This window comes from Ochotona curzoniae, unplaced genomic scaffold (assembly GCF_017591425.1).
Source record: "Ochotona curzoniae isolate NIBS_2020 unplaced genomic scaffold, NIBS_Ocur_1.0 scaffold_1037, whole genome shotgun sequence".
Taxonomy (NCBI): domain Eukaryota; kingdom Metazoa; phylum Chordata; class Mammalia; order Lagomorpha; family Ochotonidae; genus Ochotona; species Ochotona curzoniae.
In genome coordinates, this window is record NW_024467083.1 from 23496392 (window position 1) to 23519061 (window position 22670).

Consider the following 22670-nt stretch of genomic DNA (forward strand, 5'->3'; position numbering starts at 1 on the left):
CCACCACCACCATTATCATCAATGCTTATGTTGATTCATCTTGAGCTAGCCTGTGATGCCTAACTGGTCAGTGGTTTTGTGAAGCCACTCGACTTAAGTGTACTGCATTCAGTCTATTAGCATAATTTCTGAATGAATTTTCTTGTTTCCAGAGTAAACTCTTCTGTGATCTAGTACAATTCCCTACACTAGAACGTGAACCTCTGACAGTGGGGCTTACACATCAGTATGTGTAAGGATAACATGTAGCACTGGAAACGTGGGATTCCTGAGAGGAAATTACTCGGGCGCAGGCTGAGAGCAGTCCACCATGGGAGGGAAGGGGCAGAGTTTAGAGCTAGGCTGGGACTTCAGAGTCCACATTTTGACAAATCACAGGACTTCCACGATTCTAAACACCAGATCTCAGATCACAATCTGGGAGCCCTGCACAAATAACTTTCAGTTCTTCCTCACTGGCGTGGCACAGCTTGCTTCCATAAACCCAGGCCTATGATGACCCTATTGGCTAATATACCTGTGGTGTAAAGGAGAAGTCTGAATAATAGGAAAACTAAAAGCCAAGAGGAAGAATTCTGAGCACAGAAACACAGAGATTGATTCACTCCCCAAATGGCCAAAGCAACTGGAGCTGGGCCATTTGAAGCTAGGAGCCAGGAGCTTCTTCTAGGTCTCCTACATGGTGCAGAGGTCCAAGGAGCTGGTCCATCCTTTCCTGCTTTCCCAAGTGCATCAGCAAGGAGCTTGATCAGAAGTGGAACAGCCAAGATTGTGCACAAATGCTGATATGGTATGCTGGCACCACAGGCGCCTGGCTTTACCTAATGTACCCAGTGCTGGTAACATCAAATGTAATTTCACTCTGACCCCTGCTAAGCACACACTACCAGGTTCTGTTTGTTTCTAGGCAGGTACAAATATGTGCTTCCAGACATGTGAAGTACAGCCTTCCAGTGACAATATTAATTTTTATGTGTGACTTGAAGATAAATACATGGGAGGAGTCATATCAGGTGAACTCAGTTTTCCTGATTGTCTTTTGACCAAGCCCAGCCACAGTCCTGTGTCATGAATAGATGGGAGAGGAGGCAATCATAAATGGGTCCAGAATGCATGCCAGCTGCACCCTTATCTACAACCCTGCCCCATCAGTCACTCTTACCTTCCACCTGGTTAGGCCTGAAGCCACCTGAGCTCTGTTGTCACTGTCATCGTGTAATTTCTTTAGTGTGCCTGAGCCAAGGGTTGCCAGGGATGATAGCAACCCAAAAGCATCTTGGTGCTAGGTTGGAGAGAATGATGGGGTGAATGTATGAAGCCTTCTGACTCCTGACATTGCCCAGTTCCCTTAGCACTAGGAACCCCTGTTGGATAAGCTGGGCAGTACTGTCTGGATCTCACACTTGGCTGGCTTAGCCTTGTTTCTACTCTCACTCTAGCCCAAAATCTTTGGTTCTTCTCACCTCACCTCACCTCACCTCACCTCACCTCACCTCACCTCACCTCACCTCACCTTGCCTCTCCTTTTCTTCCCCTCCCTTCCCCATTCATCCTCTCCTCTCCTCCCCCCTCCCCTCCCCTCCCCCCTCCCCTCCCCCCTCCCCCCTCCCCTCCCCCCCTCCCCCCTCCCCTCCCCCCCTCCCCCCTTCCTCTCCCCTCCCCTCCCTTCCCCTTCCCTCTCCTCTCCTCTCCTCTCCTCTCCTCTCCTCTCCTCTCCTCTCCTCTCCTCTCCTCTCTTCTTCTCTCCTCTATTCTTCCACAACTCAGTCCCTCAGAACTCTTTCAGGTCATTGTCATTCATACCAACCTTTGGATGCCATATCCAGCTCCATGCTCATCTTTCCCCCATTCTGCTTTCTGGAATTCAAATAGCCTATGGATGCAAAGTCCTTTGGCCCTTAATTTGTCATTGTTAGTGTGTGTATGGGAGTTAGTCTGTGTAATGATTCTTTCATCCCTGAGAAGAAAGACTGTGTTTTGCATTTCCTTTATATCTTGTCTAGTTCGTTGGAGACAGCATACTTGTGGCTATATGGATGGATTGACCCAAGTATTTCACTAGTTTGAAGAGCTTGTGTGCCAAAGGGGCAAGAATCAACTCTCAAAAATCACAGTGACCAAGCTTCATAGATGAGGAGAAAAGGTCAGGTACGCTTCCTAGATTCCCAGAAAATGGAAATATCTTCCTCAGGTGTGATTACAGTTTTCTACTATGTCTTCTGTATGTTGCCCTGCTGGTTTCGCTTGATTGATTATTTGGTTCCTTCCCAGACAGTCTTGCCTGATATCATCCCATCCTGCAGAATGGGGTTATTATGAGCGGTTTAGATACAGCTCCTGAGCACTGCAATAATGCTTGTTGCTTCCCAAGCCATAAGGGTTTACTTTAATGGTAACTGATTCTTTTGAGTGCAAAAAAGATTTTTTTTATTTAAAAAAAGTTTATTTAAAAAGTGCATAATCCCGGGCCCGGCGCGGTGGCGCAAGTGGTTAAGTCCTCGCCTTGCACACCCGGGATCCCATATGGGCGCCGGTTCTAATCCCGGCAGCCCTGCTTCCCTTCCAGCTCCCTGCCTGTGGCCTGGGAAAGCAGTCGAGGACGGCCCAAAGCTTTGGGACCCCGGGACCCGGAAGAGGCTCCTGGCTTCGGATCGGCATAGTATCGGCCGTTGCGGCTCACTTGGGGAGTGAATCATCGGACGGAAGATCTTCCTCTCTGTATCTCCTCTCTGTATATCCGCCTCTCCAATAAAAAAAAAAATAATAAAAATAAATCTTTAAAAAAAAAAAGTGCATAATCCCATAGTAAAGAGGTGAATGTTTGTAACGTGTTCTTACTGTCTGCTTTTCTTGCATCCTGTAGGTGCTTATTGTACCACTGTAACTTCTGTAATGATAGTGACCAGGTAGATTCATCTGTAGATGAATAAATGACCTCTGAATAATTGTCCCAGTGATTATGAACATGAACATAGCATGCAGAATCAGCGACCTAGATGCCTGATTTGGTCACAGCTGATGCTGTGACCCCACTGTAAAATGCTCACAGCACCCATATCTATTTGCTAGAGCTGTTTTGGAGATGAACTGAGATACTCACTACAAAGTATTTGACACAGTTCTTGGCCTGTACTAAGGGCTCAGTAAACGTTAGATATTCTTCTTAATATTATGACAGCCGGAAAAAGTTCTGGATCTTGTGCCAACTCAAAAACACCAATGTTTAAGCTACTGGAACAGAAAGAGCAACAAGCAATTATTAAAGACGTATTAAGTTCAAGGTACTAACATAAAACAAAAACCTACCAGACACATGTCAGTTCTCAGGATCTTGATTTGATAAGGGAGGGAGCTACTGAAAACTGAGCTCTAGGTGCTAAACGAGCATGACAGAAATTAGAGAGTGATGGAGACTTCCATACAGGGAACATTTTAGCAGGGACAGCCAACCTTGCAGAGCCCAGTGTGCTGTTATACACTGGATTTTGTTTCTGGGTACCCAGAATGAATCTAAAATCTCAACAAGTGCGTACCTCCCACGGCTTTCCTGCCTCCTCAGCCTTATGTAGGGCCACTCTCCTGCTTAATAATGCACTCTTCTTTAACTCCTGAGGGCATCAGATTCTTGCCTGCCCCTGGACTTGGTGCACACATATCATTTCATACAGCTTCATTCCCAGTCCCAAGGCTGGCACAGGCTGCAGCTGTCCATAGGGGACTGCTTACCCTGATTTACCAAATGGTCCTCAACCGGCTCTGCTCTTTCACATCTGCCCATCCCTCTTTCTCCATCCTTCACCAACTCCTCCTTTCCTCGATGGCCACTCTTGGATGGCAGTTCCTCAAAAGGCACTCTCTGACTCCCAGTCTGTGGCAAGTACCCTTTCCCCTTTGATCAAAACACCTTATGCTTTTCCCTGGAAACCTTTGCAAAATCTGTAAGTATGAGTTAACTCACACAGTTCTTGCCTAGCAAATGTCTGTGTTACAGCCTAGAAGCTCTAGGTCTATCTCTGTCCTACTCCGCACACTATCTCTAGAAACTCGTGCAGTACTGGAGCAGATCAGATATCAACAAATAACACTTTCTTAATTAAATGAAGGGAGAGGCTGCTTGGAAGAGGGGACTCCAGGTAGACCTTGAATGTAGAGTAGAGGGGAGAGGCAAAGGCACTCTGGGAAATGGCAAAAGCCAAGATGTGGAGATGAGGGTGACTGGAGAACTGACCCACAGGGAGAGAGTATTTGGAGGAACTGAAAGAAGTCCTGTGCTTGGGTCATTTTAGAAATAAGAAAAGGAAATACTTTCAGTAATGAGGCCAGAAGCTTGACTATGGGAGATGTTTGGTAGAAAGGCAATAGAACTTTTTTCAGTTTAGGCAGAATGAATCTGACAAAGAGAAAACAGGTTGGAAGAGAAAGGTGACCAATGGGAAGGGTACTGCCTGAGTCCAAGGAAAGAGGACCTGGTGTCACGCAAAAGCAGCAGCAGTAGAGGACAAGGAATTGTTCAGGGATGGGACCAGCTGAGAGTCCATCAGACCTGAGCCTCTTCCTTGGCTTCAGATAGACAGAAGGATGGAGACAACTGTGGTTGGGAAGTGGGCAGGGAAGGAGACAATCCCAGGATTCCCACCCTAGGGACATAGTAAAGGACAAATAGTGACACCGGTAGGGCATGTCACCATGGGACTCATCTTCTCAAGATAAATTCAGATACAGTGAGTTCATGGCCATGGAAGTTCAGCCAGGAGTGGGGGCTGCTAATCCAGGACTCCCATGGAGATGTGAAAGGCAGAGGCAGGAGGGTGGGTAACATCTTTGGGAGGCAAGAGTCCTAGAAATACACAGTATCCAGTGTGAGCAACCTGGAGACAAGAACAGCAAGAAGAGTCCATCCTGGAGGCAGAAGAACTGGAGGAAGGAGGGGATCCTAAAACCACAAGGGTGAGGGTGGTCTTACCAGCTGTCACAGGGCATCAGGGAGGGGAGGGATCCCCATGAAGTATCTCATTTCAGGAATGGTAAGTCATGGGTGACCTTGTAAGGAAGAGAGCTTGGATGGCAGCCAGAGCCCTGGGAGTTGAGGCATTGAGTGGATGGTCAAGACAAGTTAGAGCAGGTGTGGACCATTTATTTAAGAAGTTGCCATGAATGGAGGGGTAAGCCCACAGGGCAGTGAGAGGGGCCTGCTCTCGGGGCTGCTGGCTGCTCACAGGGACTCTGAGCACAGCACAGGCCCTCTGCAGTTTTTAGCAGTGCAAATCAAGGGAGAGATGGATAGAAGGTTCCATTTGTATCACTTGCCAAAAACTGTCTTTGGGAATGAGAAAAGCCGCCTCATTAGGTGGTCAAGTGTAGGCCAGCACAGATGAGGAAGGTGGCTACTTGTTGGAGGAGAAATGCTGGGAACTGCTTCCTGCAGGGTCAAGAGTCTGAGATATAACATGAAGAACTGAGGATTGGGAAGTTGGGGGCAGAAGTATCACAGAACAGTGCTCAAAGGGAATGTTCCTCAGACCCATTAGGAGAAATACCCTGGCTCCAGGTTGGCTCGCTGAGAGTCTCACAGCTGTTCCATTTTTTTTCCCTACTGTCCTCAAGACCATCTGGCAACGCGTCAACCATTTGCAGACAACTGTGCATGCCCACTTGAGATGAGAGAGCTGAGTTTATCTCCTGTAAGCTCCTGTCACTTTGCTGCTGTCCTCAATTTAGGTCTGAGCTATGTATAGCTGGACAATCAGCATGTGATGTATCCATTGCTGAGCGATGGAATAGCCGTTGCATGGTATTCAGGTAAATCCTTGCACCTCTTGGGAAAGGAGTGGGCATCCCTAAGCCTTGGAGGGAGGGCATCTGGTGATGGTTGCTATTGTCCCTTGGAGTGCCATCACCTTGGAGAAGGCCATGCAGCAGATCCAAGGGCCCATGTTGCATTCTTTGTGCCCACCAGGTTATATAACAACAGCACCAATACATTTGGTGGATGGGGGTTGGGAAGTTGTGTTTACCATGTCAACTATTGCTCCAACTACCTAACTTAGCTTTTATTTTATTGAAACTTCACAGAATTGTAATAGGGAACAGACTTGCAGATAAGAACTGGAAAGCACAGATTGGCTAACCACTGGCCCAGGGATCACACAGCACTGAAGCAACCTAGCTGGGATACCAAACATGACACTGTGGTACCAAGAGTTCAAGGTGTTAACTCTGATACATTCTATTTCTGAACTTCAACCTCAAAAGTACCTGTGCCCCAGGCCTGGCTGTGCTCCTTATTAGCTGTGAGACCAAGTAAGTTTCAATTAATGAGAGAAAAAGAGAGAGAGAGAGAGAGAGAGAGAGAGAGAGAGAGATATCTTCGTTGCAACAGTAACATGCATATAATTTCTTGGTGGAAGTTTAGTCCCTCTAAGAATTCCTTCATGCTGAACCCACCATTCTAGAAGACAAGTGCCCATAGCATTTTCTGCAGGGAGGGCTGTTTCATTGTTATGCTCAAACTACTATTGCATGGGATTTTTGAAAAACAGGTTTGACTGACATGAAGTTAGAGCCATGCCCTTTCCCAAGTTTCCCCAGCAGAATTCTGTGCCCAAGAAGAGCCTGTGGAGACTCAGTATCAGTCTACACCCTGACATCTTCTGCAAACCCTCACAGCTCTTCCCAGAAAGGAGTCCCATGTATTACTCAGTGCCTTTCTGGCACCAGAGTGAGATCAGCACTTTCCAAATGAACCTACCACAGATGTTCCATTTCATTTTTACAAATGGGTGCTTCAGCTTGTGGGGAGACCAACCAAATGTGAACTGGTGACTGGACAAAGGGTTCCTGACTCCTCTCCCACAGACTACTTAACAAAGCAGAGAAACAATAGGCTGTTGCCAGGCTGAGCTCTGTGAGATGTCTGATTGGCATCTATTCCAGTTGCTGCACTAACAACAGCAGGCACTAGGCAGAGCTGACGTGCATGGAGAGCTGCAAGTTTCAATATGCTTTCCCATCTCGATCATTCTGAACATGTGCCACACTCTACACATGTCAGCTCTTTTACATTCTGAAGACCCCTGTGAACAAGATAAAGCCTGTGATTTATACTCACAAAGGAAGCACTTCATCTTTAGGAGTTGAGGGACCTGCCTGCAGTGTGAGGACTCAAACCCGGGTGGGACTAGCACCAAGTCCCTGCTTCTTGTGCTGCTGGGTGCTGCTGCTTACCACTGTGTGTATGCCAGAGTCACCGTTTCGTTTACATCTGTGGGATGCTCTCATTTCCTTCCTAGATAAATTAGGTGTATGTGTTCAGGTTGTCAAGTGGTTTGGAGTCTTGAGCCAAAGTGGCAATATGTGTGGGAGCAAGGAAGAGCAGGTGAGAAAGTCAGGGTACACCTGTCAGCTCTCCTGGCCCATCCAGCACACAGCAGATGGGGAGGAGAGGCCTGCTTGGCTTGGGACACCCAGTAGCAGAAGGAAGCTTCTGGAAGCAGACAGTCTGGGCACTCAGAAGTGACTCTGGCCTGCCCAGCCCATCACAATAAAACATGGTACCCTGGCCATCTTCCTGCATGGTTGTCCAAAGAGAAACAGCTTATCAGGAGAATCCTGGCTTGCCACATTCAGTTTATAACACAGGGCACCTTCAGTGGTTTCTTTGGACAGGGTCAGTGTTTCAGTCAGCTGACTTTGTAGGCTTAGCAAGTCATCTTATATATGTGCAAAGACTAACCTGACAATTATACCAAAGTCCTCCATACTAACCAGCAAATGCTTAAGCTGTTAGGAGATTTTAAACAAAAAAACCTTGCAATTCTGAAACAGAATCTATGCATTACATTTTGTTTTCCTGCTTTAACCCTTATCATAATTCCATGATGATGGGTTTCATAGCATTTCTTGTCTTCATTTAGAAATGGTAATTTGGGAGGAGATGTGTTTCAGGAACACAGTGACGAAGCATCCTGCCTGGGCTTGAGTACTATTAGGGGATTTCTGGGGGTGGGATCAATGAGAGAAGAAGCTTCCCCTGGTCTAAAAACTTCAGAACCAACAATGTAATTTCTATTTTGTAAGATCTATGTGCCTTTAATTCTGTTTGCAGAAAGAAGAGTTGAACAACTGTCAATCAGTCCATTATGTTTACAATAGCACTTCTTGTTCTTGCTCCATTTCAACCCAGGCATCAATCCTATCCCTGCGAAGGACCCCAGCAAATACTCATCGAACACTAGTTCACTTGCCTTTGGACTTTAGAGAACCACAGTTTAAGAGAAAGAATCTCCTGAAAGACCATGAGTTCTATGTAAGGATTTGTTCTTAAAGCCAGACCAAAATAATTCTGACCTCATCTGATTTTTCAGAGGGGAACAGGTGTGAGTTTGGAGAGTATCATGTTTGGGCAGTGAACACTTGGAAAGAATATCTGAGTCGTGTGTGTGTTGCTATTCTCTGCCCAGTGTTCCCACATCCCCCATCTGCAGATTTACTGGACTCCAGCAACTTCGTTTCGCCTCTCTCTCTCTCTCTCGGGGGTTGGAAACACAACCACTGGGGCAGTTGCCAGTGCTCGGCAGGTTTAGAATGTAGAATGCTGGATCAGCCTTAGAGATCCTGAGGTTTGAGCACATGTGTGTAGATATTTTGAGCTGAGAGTCCCATGGTTTTAAAAAAAATGAATCATTTACTCACATTTCACTGAGATTAAGTAATGGTGAGTAACAGAACCCTGAATACGAGTCACCCCCACCACTCTATCAAAACTTTAATACATTTTAATCTAACCTAATTTTTAAAAGAGATCAAAGAAAAATATGCTTCTAGTACAGATAATGTATTTGTTATTCTTTGTATCCCCCATTTTGTTCTTTTTTTATCTACCCACATATTCATCCATCTTTCCTCCCATTCGTCTATCTGTCCATCCAACCATCCATCCATCCCTCCAACATGTAAGTTCTACTAGTAAAAACTTATATTTTCCAAAGAGTACATGTCAGTCCATTTTACTCACACTAGTCATGTAGTTTCTACACAGTTAACCCAGTCTATTATTTAACGTTGTTCAAGTATGGGTTGGAATCTAGACTCCACACTGAAGATGCTTGTCCCAGCCTAAATTGGCACTGCTTGCATGAGCAATCCCTGTCAGCTGTTCCTTGGCACACTGGAAAGGACATACCATTTTGAACCACATTCGTGTGGATTCCAATCTCCTTTTAATGCGCTGCTACAGCCCTGCCTTGTGGCTTAGGACATTTTTATCAAAATTTCTAGCTCATTTATCTGCTGGTGATATGAGCCTATGCTGTAAGGATGAAGTAAAATAATATTAAAGCATGTGCATTGGGCATGGTTTGTGGTAAATTTGCTTCAAGTGCCCTTCCTCTTCCCATCCTTTCTCTTCTGTCCATTTAACATTCACTCAGCAAATGCTGTTGAACACCCACTAAGTCACACTAGCTGACATACAGTAATGAAGGCAGCAAAATCCTGCCAAGACAACTTTGTAGGACTTAAAATTTCACAAATCTATAGAAGGCTAACTTGTAAGTTGATCATTTTGTACAACCTGTGAAAGATGCTATAAATATCCAAATGATCCTCGAGAAAAAAAAATCCCCAACCCCTTTGATGCATCAAACAATATGCAATATAACAACCAATTTCCACAGAGGAACATAAAGAAGCGTGAAAAGGTAAGGGGAGTGGCCTTCACACAGTGGTGAGGGCAATAGCTTTTCTAAGAAAGCAACACATAGGATAGAACTAGAGGAGCTAAGTTCCTGTCATTCACAATATAAACACCTCTTTAAACATGAGGGGCCATGCCATCCATGCCTTAGTAAGTAAGGTGAGTGCTTCCTGAAATGAAAGAATATTCCCTTAGGGCCTGTGCTGTGATGGAGTGAGTTCATCAGTCACTTGCAATGTTAGTAAATCCTAAATTGGAGTGCTGGTTTAAGACCCAGCTTCTCTGCTTCTGATCCTCCTGCCTGTTCACACACCTAGGAAGGCAGAGGAAGACTGCTCAAGTTCCATGGGCCCTTGTCAATAAAATGGTAAGATAGGCTGGAGTTCCTGGCTCCTGGGTTCAGCCTGGTTCAGGACCAACCACTGAGATCATTTAGGGGAGTGAACCAGTAGATGGGAAATACAGTCTCTCTCTCTCTCCCTCCCCAGTCATTCTTTCAAATTCTTTCAAAGACACAAGAAATTCATCTTCAAAAGGGAAGAAGACTATCTCTGGATGCTTACAAGTCTGACATTCACCTGATGGAACACTCTCTGGTCTGTGCTCTGAGCAGCTTCCATAGTCTCACTACACGTCATAGAATACACACATTCCTGGGGTTCTGCCATTTACCATCTCTCTTGGGGAAAAGACAAATGTGATGTTGCAAGCAAATATAAGGGGGCTTCAAATGCAGCTCAGAAATAAGTTGATTTTGGTGCAAAATTTTTTGAAATCCATGCACAATGGATTATATCATAAATATATGTATTGAATGATCACACTAAAATATGCATAATAAAATAATAATACAAATCATTTTTGAAAGATAAATAAAACTAACAGACAAAAAAATCTGCATATTTTTCTAATAATCCACATCTTTTACCTCTGTGGATGCATGTCTTCTCTTTCTGAAAGCACATTTTGGACACAGCCAATGGCTACTTAGAAAATATCTCTGGTTGAGTCTCAGGAGACAAGAGAATTCACTGAGAAAACTCTCACCTAGACCAAGGCTTCATTCATTTCCCTCTACGAAATTCCAAAGTACAGATCATTGTCAAGGTAAGTGGCCAGTGGGGGGCCAGGGTGAATCCCAGAGCAGGCCTGAATCCTGCACCTTCAGAACCAACTTAGCATCCTAGCAATTCCCCAAATCAGTAATATATTATCAGGTCCAGCAGCATTCAGGAAGGCCAATACTTCAAAGGTTTAGCAGGTGCCATGCAATTTAGATCATCTAGAAAACTTCTCCAACCCAGCAGACTAATACAAAATGAGGCAGAGTCATGCCACCCAGGGGTAACATTTAATCGTAGATTGTGATTCTGGAATGAGCCTTGAAAGTCTTCATTTCCAGCCAGCTCTATGGTGGTGCTGTTGTCATTGATCCTGGATCTATATTTTGAACTTCAGGCCACAGGTGATCTTCAATCTAGGCTACACATCAAAATCACCCAGAAATCTTTTGAAAGTGTAGTGTCTGGACACCAACTCTAACTCAAAAGAAGAGTATCTTAGACAGCAGTGACTACATATACTTTTAAGTCTTTACAACTCCTTAGGCAATTCGAAAGAACAGCCAATTTGGTAACTGTTGAAATTGACTGAGAGTGTTCAAGAGGCAGGCAAGGGAAATTTCCATCTGGTAAGCAACACTTAGGTTTCAAGTACTCGATTAGAGGTTGCACATTGAAGAAGTCTTCAAAAAGTACATGGAAAATGTGTGCTATGGAAAACTGCACATGGATTTCAAAATTTCTGTGTCAAAACAAAATTATCTTTTGAATTCTCTTCCCAGATCAGTTTCTGGAGTGCCGTGGTCAATGAACTTCCTAAGCAGTAACTGATATAACACGAACAATGATTTCTTACACAGTAACTGATATAATCATAGTAATAGTCTGTATTTTTTGTGCGTATTTTTATAATTATATAAGCAATCCTCCTTCATCCATAATTAATGAATAGTTTTAATTCACTGATGTGGAAACTATCTGGCTGATTGCACCAATGAAGGTAATAAAATGACTCTCTGGGCCCAACACAGTAGCCTAGTGGCTAGATCCTCACCTTGCACACCTGGGATCCCATACGGGCACCAGTTTTAATCCTGACGGCCCTACTTCCCATTCAGCTCCCTGCTTGTGGCCTGGGAAAGCAGTTGAGGACGGCTCAAGGCCTTAGGACACTTCACCTACGTGGGAGAGCCAGAGGAATCTTCTGCCCCCTGGCTTCTGATTGAAGCAGCTCTGGCCATTGCAGCTGCTTGGGGAGTGGATCAGCGGAGGGAGGATCTTCCTCTCTGTCTCTTCTCCTTTCTATATATCTGACTTTCCAATAAAAATAAATCAATAATTTTTTTTGGAAAAAAGATGGCTCTCTGGCACTTGCTCAAGAACAACTAATAATCAAAGAATATGCTAGTTGAGAGCCTCTGACTTCTAGCTGCCTCCTCGGAGGTGTGACATACAGGCATGGCATGGTTTGCTTGGTGTTCCCAGGATTCTTTTCAGTGATGCTGTGCCCACTGCAGAGCTGAAAGAGACTGTGGCCCCTCCAAGCTAAAAGTTACCTTTCACTGATAGAACAATTAGAAGACTGGGATCTGAACAAAGATAGGAGCTCAGGGTTACCCCAAGCTTAGGGCGTAAAGATTAAAACTTTTCGCAGGCTGAAAACAGTCACACCAAGAGACTCAGCAGGAGGAGTAGGCATCCCGTCTAGCAGGGAGGATACCTGCATCCCATACTGGTGTGCCTGAAGCCAATCACTGGTTCCTGCCCCTCACTCCCACTCCCTGCCAGTGAGACCTGGGAGGCAGTGGTGATGGCCCAGGTTGTTGTGATGAAGTTCCAGCCATCCATGTGGAAGACCTGTGTGGAGTTGCCAGCTCCTGCTCCGATTGGGAGTCACGGGCATTTGGGGAGTGAACCAATAGATATAAGCATTTCCTCTGTGAAACAAAGAAAATGTTTAGAAAAAGAAAGGGAAAGAGAAATGCTGCTGCAGACTCCATGGCCTACCTGCACAGAATTCTGATTCCTTTAAAAAAAAACAGATTTATTTATTTATAAAGGCAGGGTTACATAGACAGGGGGAGAAACGAGAGATCTTCCATCCTTTGGTTTATTCCCCAGATGTGCTAGAATCCTAGTCTAAAAATTAGTAGAAAGTAATTTGTGTCCCGGCACAGGAAAAATGATCTTAGTACTCACCCTCTTTGATAAAGGCCTTTGCAAATCATTTCTGCGTAGTGGTTCTGCCATTTGACATTCAAGAAAGCTTGAGAGGAGTCCCCAAGTGGACGATAGCAAAGTATCCCCTCAGCTTCTATGTGGTGAGCTAAAGTGATTTTTTTTTCTTAAGGAAGAGGAGAAGAAGGACCCCAAAAGGGGGGCATTGATCAGTAGCCCCAGGTTTCACTCTAGCTGTGGCCTATTTCAAACAAACAGGAGCAGCAGACCAGCCAGGGTTCCATTGCAGAGATGGATGTGGTTTAGTCTGCGCAGTTTGTTTAGTTCAGAGTGAGCCGGAAAACCTTGTAGGTACGCACTGTAGTGCTATCTCTCTGCCCGTCAATTGGAACACCCAATTCCCAAGATGCACCTGCTTCACCTGGGACCTAGAAGAGGACGATATTATTAGAAAAAAAATTAAGTTCCACGTGGAATTTATGGAGGTATCCTAAAATTCCCTGGGAGCTTCATGCATGGTAAGGCACCAGCACCTACCGCATAAACAAAGCAGTAATGGGGAGAGCCCTGTTTTCACAGGGAACACAGTCGGCAATGCTCTTCCTGCGCCCTCCCCTTGATACACCTCAAGACAGGTATCTCTTTTTCTGATACAACCACACTCATGTGTGAAAGTGTGTTCTCTTTCTGACTTGTAAAGTAACCATGCTATCACTTTGTGTTCCTTACACATGTCTCAACTTAGAAGTCTTATCTTTACGTGAGACAAGGACCTGGAACAGAGATGGAACTGCCCCTATGCCCACAAAGCAGTGATCCAGATTGGCCACTAGGCTCACCCATGCCAAATGAGCCCACCCAAACTGTTCATGTGGACAGCACTGGAGAGCGCCACCTGCACCCCAGCCATGCATACGTTCATTCAGTCTCGGGGATTGTGCTTAAATTATTGCGGGACTATGGAAAGCAATGAGTATTTGATGGAGGAATGAATGTTAAGAGATTCGCAGTTCTCATTTCCATGCTGTAAACAGGAACTGGCCTGAGAAAACCCCCATAGCTTCCTTCAATCCCAAAGCCACATATTGGTTATAAGGTGGTCTACTCTGTTCCTGCCCTCAACGATAATCCATCACCATCCACGGGTATGAGCACCAACTTTAAGTGTGTAACTATGAAATAAAGAGTCCCCAGGGGTTGCCACAGTGGCATAGCAATCCACCCCTCTGCCTGTGAGGTTCCAGCATACCGTATGGGCATCAGTGGCCAGACTTTGTGACCATCTGGGAAGTGAAGCAGCAGATGTAAAAGCTCTTTGTGTGTCTCTCCTTCTCTCTGTAAATCTGCCTTTCCAATTAAAAGCAAATAAATACATCTTTTTTAAAAGTGCACAGAGATCCTAAAACTGAGATGAGATCCATCCATGCTTACTTTCTCCTTTCTATCTAGAGGCTTATGTGACTATAAAGTTGGCTTCATGCACTTGTCATGGAGAAAGCTTTGAGCTTTTTGCTTCCTTCTTGCCTCGTGCTACAAGGAAGGGGCAGGAAAGGATCAACGATCTGGAGATCAGGGATAAGGCACAAGGGGAGGGGAGAGTAAATGACCCCAGCTTTAGGGTTGAGCAGCACAGGAATGCTGTCCCAGGGCGCTCAGGAGCTCCAATGAGGATGCCCATTAGGACCAGCTAGGACCCCTTCTGACACCATGACATCATCCTCATCCACTTCTCCACATCCACTATGTGTGTGTGTATGTGTATGTTTGTGTTACACTGTATGCATTTATTTGAAAGGCAGAGTGACAGAGAGAAAGGTGAAGGGAGACAGATAAGGAGATTTTTCCATCCACTGGTTCACTCCTCATATGGCCATAACCAGGGCTAGGCCGAGCTGGAGCAGGATCTTAAAACCACATCTGGCCCTTGTGCTAGCCTGTGCTGCTTTCCTAGGGATGTTAGCAGGGAACTGGGTTGGAAGTGGAGAAGCCGGGACTCAAATGGGATGCCAGTGTTTCAAGTGGCAGCTTAACCCTCCACACCACAGGGCTAGCCTCATTCAGTTCTGCTTTGGATTCACTGGCAGTTTCTTGATCTTTCTTACCCAATGCAAACTTGATTCGGCTTTGGTGATTTGGATTGAATCTGGGGCCTCCTCCAGGATTAAGTCAGCTGTGAATTCGGGCTGCTCTTCGGAGGGTATGGCAACAGAGAAAGAAGCCCAGAAAAGGTCTCCACTGGGAGAAAGAGCCAGGTAAAAGGAATTGGAAGGAAACAAGCAGTTCTTGCCCAAGTTTTTGAGAGTGAACTGTGTGTGACTGGGAGCGAGGAAGGGGCCTGGTTTTATTCGTGTGCTCTCTAGCTGATGCCTGACCCAGGCTGAGCACGACTCAGCCAGGCCTGAGAGGCAGAGGGGTGTCAGGAGTCGGTGAAGAGGGGCCAAGTCACTTCTCAGTCGGAATCAGTTAGCTGCCAGGAGATGCTGTGGTTTTCTCATCTCTGTAGCGGGGTGTTAGGCCTGCAGGCCTAAAATCCTGCGGGAGAAAGGGTGAGGACTGACAGCAGTTGGTGTCTTTGGTTGGTCCCTTGGTGCCCCCTCACCACAGCACCGTTCACTTCAAGAACCTGAACGCAGCAGCTACCTGCCTGCACCCATCCCGGAAGCCTGTCATCTCCAAGCGGCTTGGGAGCTGCTGGAGGACTTCTCTGGCAGTATTTATAGAAGGTGACAGCAGCTTTTTCTAGGAGAAAAGAGGAAGCAGGAAGCAAGGAGCTGGGAGGCACAAAATTCACCGCCCATGATACCCCCACTCATGCTAAGAGGTGGTAGCCATTGTGAAGTGACCAAGTCCACCATCTCAGGTGAAACTGTAGGAGGCAGCATACACGGCCACCATGACTGTGGTCATTTGTGCTGATGTCCCAACAGGAAAATAATGGGGGAAAGACCTGGAGAAGCAGTCCAAAGAAGAAAAATATAAAATGAAAACAACAAAAACAAACTAAGTCATCAGAAATCAAAGAAATGCTCTCTGAAAAACAATAGAAATCAAGAGACAAGTGTGTTCTCTTCTGCGGGTAATGAATGCCTAGCCAGAAGCTGGGATAACTGACTGCATATGTCAAGACCACATTTATGAAATGAGAACTTCAGAACCATCCAATTGGTTCCCAATGTTAAGGTTTCTCTAAGTGATAACATTTCATTCATCCATTCAAGAAGTATTTATAGACCATGTCTAAACCCCATGTGGCATATACTGATCCTAGGGCCCTCTGAGCTGGACCCTGGTCAAACCGGAAAGCAGGGTTTGGGTTTGGTGCCTGCTGGCGATGCTTCATTTGCCCTTTTTCTGCTAAGCTTTCGGTGACCTTATATGCTCTTCTCTCTTCTCCTCCTTTTATCAAACCCTGTTCCCAGGACAGAACTCCATTGGTCACAGAGAGGTGCAGATAACTGGCAGCATTCCAAAGGGCTGCCTTTGCCAGAGAAACCCAACCAAGCAGGATAAACATCACGCCCTCTGGCCATGAGGCCCAGGAGGGGAACAATATTTTCCAGCTGTCAGCGTCTCTGCTCTCACCATGCACTCCTCCACCTTCGCTAGTTTGCCTTGCCAATTTCCTTCCATGGTGGGATCCTCCTCCACTCTCCCAGAGAAGTTTGGAGTCGCTCTATTGTCACATGGAATGGTCAGCATTTTGTCTTCTGCCTTGGTTCATATTGGGCCAGGAGTCACAAGAATGTCTCAGTTTCCCCCACTCCCACCCCAGGGCTAGAAGAAGGGGATGTCACAAATTCAAGACCAACTCAATGACATTTTAAGTGGTGATAGACCCTGTGCCCTGTGGATGGGGCTTTTGTGCATCTTTTCATTGACAACACTGGGGCAGTAGACAAAATGTACATGAGTGAACCACAGTGCCTTTGTGTGTTTAACAGTGTAAGCCAGCCCTCTGGGGGATGAGGGATGAACTTTTAGTCCTAAAACTCAGTACCCGAAACCTTCCTTAGGCTGTCAACCTGGCATTGGCAACTTCAGGCTGTAGAGTAAAATAGATTTAATAGATGGGGATCCGTGATTCTTAATAAAGACAGAACAACTTTCTTAAATTCATGTATTTTCCAAGCAATAATAGTAAGCGTTAGCCCGAGGAACATCCATTGTAGGCGTGTAGTGTATGTCCTTGGTCATACCGGGCTATAATAAAATAGTGGAAGCAAAGTGGCCCCACCTCCCCTGCAGCTGTCTGCCCTGGGCTCAGACTGCACAGCCTCCTGGCCGTGCCCCAGGGCTGCCTGTCCATCTCCCTGCACTCATCAAACAGCCAAGTCCTGGAACTGGCATCATGTTTTTCTTGTACAAGTTAGGAGTCCAAAGGACTAAGTGGAAAAACTAGATGCTTTGCCTAAAAAGAAAACATAAAAGCTCACTTTCTCTCTCTTCTCCTCTCCCCATAAATTAATTAATTTATGTGAAAATCTGAGTTGTAGAGAGAGGGAGACACACACAGAGAGAAAGAGAGCTCTTTGATCTGCTAGTTTGTGCCACAGATGACCACAATTGCCAGGGTTGAGCCAGGATAGAGCCGGGAGACTAATCCAGGTCTCTCTGATGGGTAGCAAGGGCCCAAGCACTCGAACCATCTTCTGCTGCTTTTCCCAAGCCATTAGCAGGAAGCTGTATTGGAAGTGAAACAGACAGGACACACACTGGTGCCCATATGTGATGCTGGGCTCACAGGTGGAGACCTTACCTGCTATGTTACATACCAGAACTGAACCACTCTCTACTCCTGGTAATCCTAAGGCCATTCTTGCCTTGGGCTCTGAGAACCAGAGCCTGTGCTTGACAGACATCCCAGCAGAGCCCCAACCCTACCCAGCTTCACAAAGGAGCCCAGGCCTGACTACACAGGCTGTGCCTCAGGGTGGGGAGGTTGACTGGGCTCGCCAGGCCAAGCAGCAGGGCTGTGTGTGTACCCGGTGTGCAGTAGCTCCCTGTGCTAGTCCCGAATCAGGAGGAATGCCCAGGAGGGCTAAGCTGCCTCTACCTGTGTTAGCTGTGCAGCCATGGGTAACTGAGCAGTCCTGTACCTCGGTTTCCTTATTTGTGAAATGAAAAATGAGCCTGCTTCATAGACCCTATATAATTTTTTGGCCCAGTTAACACACAGTGCACACAGTAGACTAACTGTGAATGCTAATGACTCGTACAGAATCATCATAAGCCTGTGCAATCGTTGTTATTTTTTCCATAGTTGCAGATAAGACAGTGAGGCCCCAGAGAGTAGTATGTCCTGTGTCATGTGTAGCAGAAGCCACGCCACATCTCCTATCTGTAAAGATGTGCTACTGTAAGAGTCCAAGGGACTTGGGACTTCTGGACTAACTCCCACAATGTCATTCATCAGCATTCACTGGGTCCAGGCACTCACACAGAGGCACTCTGGGACCCCTTCTCATGGTGGCCCACAGCTCAATCTTGGGCAAAGTATACACTGGGTGATGAATGGATTTCAAAACCTGATAGAAAAAAAATTTTTTAAATAAGTTCGTTTTGATTCAAAAGCATTTTGAAATCCAGGCATAGGAGAGGTTTTCAAAAAAAATTCAGATAATGCATATTTTGAGAAAACTGCACAGATTTCCATTTCTTGCACCATAATAGATGTCTTATCATTCTATTTTTTAATGAATGTTTTGACATGCTCTCATGTATGTAATTTCACCTGCCAGGAAATCAGAAATGCTGTCACTATTTGCACTGTTACCCAAGGCTTTCTTTGGGGTTCTGGGATAATTGAACAGAGACAGGCATACAGGTTAGAACCAAGAATCTCTGGTTAACGTTCCATAAAAACGTCTCTCAGTGATTGAGGATGGCAGGTGGAGATGGACATGGTTGTATGAGTGTTGACCTCGCCTGTTAAGCAGCAGTGATGCTCTGGGCCCTGTTCCTGTCCAGCTCGGATCTCCCCTCTCCTTCCCATAACACAGAGACTTAATGACCCTCCCTGCTTTCTCACACAGGGAACTGGACCTCCACAGGCAGCACTCAGCATGACCAAAAAGTAACAGTCATGCCAAAACTCCAAGTTGATGCTCTAAGAATTTGCTTCTTTGAAAGGAAGAGAGAACAGGGAGAGATCTCTCATCTGCCTGTTCACTCCCCCAAACGCCTTGCAGGAGCTGTGAGCAGGCCAGGCAGCAGTCAAGAGGAAATCCATCAGGATCTCCCGTGGCAGTGGAAGGCACCCCAGTACAGGCACCTGCTGCCTCTCAGGCCCACTATCAGGAAGCTAAACCAAAAGTGTGCAGTAACCGGGACTCAAGCAAGTTACCCCTAATGGGATGCCCGTCTCCCAAGGGATGGTTTAAAGTGCCACCACAGCAGCCCCAGTAGTGACAACATTTGTAAAAGGCTTAGCAGTTTGCCAGCTAGAGCTCTCTGAAATCCCATGATAAGTGTTTGTAGGACCATGAGGAGACACAATTTTGACATGCTTTTGAAATCATCAAAGACATTTGATGTATTTGGGATAGCTTTGCTGGGCTTTCTCACAGCCATTGGGTGTGTGTGCGGGTTGGGGGGAGGGTAGGAGTGGAGAATTCACTTGCACACGATTTTACATGCAAATTCCATTAAACAGATTGATTCATGTTCTCTGACTATGCTGGTTGGCAAACTACATCATTCCCAAACAGTATTTTCCACAGACATACCCCTGCACTGAGCATGGGGCCTGGAAGGATTTCTGGTGCCCTTTACATTCTTGGTCCCCACAGATATTTTCCAAGTGTAAGGGATCTCCAGCTGTCCAGAAGAAGTTGCAGCAATGGGCTCTGCAACATGCCCTAGGGTTTAGTGTGGGTCCCCTTGCCAAGCAGCAAACAGACCATGGGGTACAGATAAAATAAGCAGCGACTTCACCCTGTTCTTTAAGCCCTGTGAGGCTCGCTCTCAGCAGGTGGACCCGTGTGTAGCATAAACCTGCACACATCTGCAAGCAACAGAGCTGTCTCCCTGGGCAGTCTGGTTCAGGAACAGCCAAGGTCCTAGGGATCCTGCCCCTCCGGGATCCTGGGGATGACAAGCTGGGAGCTGGCAGAGTGAATGAAGCCCACTGGTAACTTCTGGATTTCCTTTCAGATACTGGTAGTAACAAGTCTAGCAATTTGTTCTCTTGGAGAAAATCAAGGTAAGAACGCTTGAGAATCAAGAGGAACACGAGGCAAAAGACAGAAGAGCAACCCCTTTGGTGGGATGTCCCCTTCTACTCTCAAACCTCCATTTGAAGGAGCACAGCCTGCCTGCCCTTTTGTTCACACTGCCAGCCTTGCGACAAGAACATGCTCCAGACTGCAACGAAACGGAAACGCAGCAGTCATTGGTAACCAGGCCCTGCGTATTGTACCCACACAACCCCCACTGCCACCCCGACCCTGGCCCAGGCTCTTCCCACAACGCCCACTGCCATCCCGACCCTGGCCCAGGCTCACGCCCCACCCCTGATGACAGCAGTGGAGGGGAAGCGGAGGCGCTCCACATGCCCCCGGCGTGCCTACCTCCAGCACAATCTCCTTGAGCTGGAACTGTTTTTGAGCGACTTTGTCAGTAGACACCACCGGCGCGTGGTAGTAGAGGCAGAGCAAGTCATATTTCTTCAAAATCTGCTTGAAGTTTTTCTCCGAAAGGCTCACCACCCGGTCCTTGCCATCGTACGTGGGGAAGTTGAGTCCCTCTTCTGCCCAGCAAGAGGACAGCAGGTAGATGCCCACGACAAACAGGTGAGTTCTCTTCATCTGGGACGAGTTTGCCACCTCTTTCCCCTAAAGCGCTATGTGCAGAAGAGAGGACCAAAACAGAGGCCTAGGGCCCCAGATGAGCCCCTTGGGGAGGAGCAGACAGCGGCTGGCTTTTCTTCAGGCCTGCGTCGGTTCCTCTCCTTGTAGCCAGTGGGTTCGGGACAAAGAGTGGCTGTGCGCCTAGGCACATGCGCAATGACAGGAAGGACCCAGTCGGGAAGTTGCCAGGCCCAGCCTGGGATACCTTACATAGCTGGGCCCAGCCCCTGTGTCATTGGGAACTCCATTTTTAGGATGCAGTTGTTTCAGGCTAAAAATAAATCATGCAATGAATAAAAAAAAAAAAGGTTAGATATGACACTGTGGAGGGATTCGCTGATACAGCCTGTCAGCCAACGGAGGAAGGAGGAGGGAGAGGAGAAGAACACGAACACCAGGAAGGAAGGAGGTGGGAAAAGTCAGAGGAGAAAAGGTGCTCCAACAGGGAGGGAGGGAATGAGGGAAGGACTGTGGTCCCCTGAGCAGAGAGGCAGGCTGGAGCCCGTAAGAAGTCCCTGGAACATTCTTGCTCAGCTGTGCATGCCTATGGAGGCTGCACAGCCTGTCCCCACCTGGCAGCCACTGACCCGCTCCAACCTGCTGCAATAGGGGAGTGACATGGCGTCCCACAGCAAACTTCATGTGCTGCACCTGTCCTCCTTACTTAGAAGCCCTTCCCAAGGGACTTCAGGGCCCTGCCAGCCCTGCACAAGCTCCCAGGACTCAGCCAGCCCAGCCCCAGTCCTGTTCTTTTTTTTCCTTAATCCCTGCCTGCAGCCAAGCTCTGCCCCATTCCAGGAGAGCTCACCCATCGTTAAACTAAAGATTCTACAGGGCATCCCCCGCAGCTCTCCTGGGCTTCCTGCTACCATCCCTCTCACATTTCTTTTCTTTTCCTCTTATATTAACTCCAATCCATCAATGCATCCTTTTTCCTCTTCCTTAGAGGCCAACGTTTGCAGGAGGCATGGGAGCCAGATAGAGGGGGTTTCTAGCCCTGACTCTGCTTTTAATAGCTAATGAACCCATGCTCCGTTTCCCTCTACATGAAACGGGTGATGGTAGCTAAAAAGATTTAGAACGTAGCACTGGTGTGATGGCTCACTGGCTAATCCTCCACCTGCAAGTACCAACATCATGTGAGTGCCAATTCCTGCCCTGGCTGCTCCACTTTCCATCCAGCTCCCTGCTTATGGTCTAGAAAAGTAGTGGAAGATAGCCCAAGTCCTTGGGTCCCTGCATCTACATGGGAGACCTGGAAGAAGCTCCTGGCTCCTATCTTCAGATCAGCTCAGCTCCAGCCACTGCAGCCATTTGAGGAGTGAACCAGCAAATGGAAGGTCTTTCTTTCTCTGTCTATCCTTCTGTTTCAGATAGGATTTTCAAATAAAAAATAATTTTAAAAAAATAAGGTTTGGAATACAGCTAGAAAAACTTGGCACAGGGAGGAGCTGAGAAGCAGGACCTACTGTGTTTCAGTCTCTATAGGTGAACCATTGTGAGGGATTACCAGAGTATGGCTTGTGAGCCCTCTCCTAACCATTCTTCCCTTGATCCCAGCAGGCAGCCGGGCCAGCAGTGACATGCTGCTGTGGCAGACAAGTTCACATAGGGTCAGACAGGTGAGCCACTTGCCTGAGTTGGCAGCAAAGCCAGCTGCCAGAGTGAGCACTAAGCACAGTCCCCTGCCCCCAAGCTCTGGGGTTCTTGGGGCCTTGGCTGCAGCTCCCTGCAATGCTCCCACACACATTCTTTTTCTCTAGTTGCTCTGGGGATCTTTCTTTTGCTGGGAAAATAAGAGGACCCACATGGCTTTCCTTCATCAGAGAGGCTCCACCACCATTCTAATTCTCTTATCATCATAGCTTGGTGTTCTCCTTCCTTGGTCTG

At 46.7% G+C, this 22670-nt stretch overlaps 1 protein-coding gene across 2 annotated transcripts in view; it reads right to left on the reverse strand.

The window, feature by feature from the left end:
• Positions 1 to 20887, reverse strand: part of CASQ2 (calsequestrin 2) — a 67526-nt gene extending 46639 nt beyond the window's left edge. For both annotated transcript variants that reach the window (XM_040999014.1, XM_040999015.1), the window contains exon 1: positions 20502 to 20887. In XM_040999014.1, the coding sequence (XP_040854948.1) occupies positions 20502 to 20738 (237 nt within the window). In that variant the 5' untranslated portion in view covers positions 20739 to 20887. The remainder of the gene's footprint in view (positions 1 to 20501) is intronic.
• Between the last annotated feature and the right edge of the window lie 1783 nt (positions 20888 to 22670).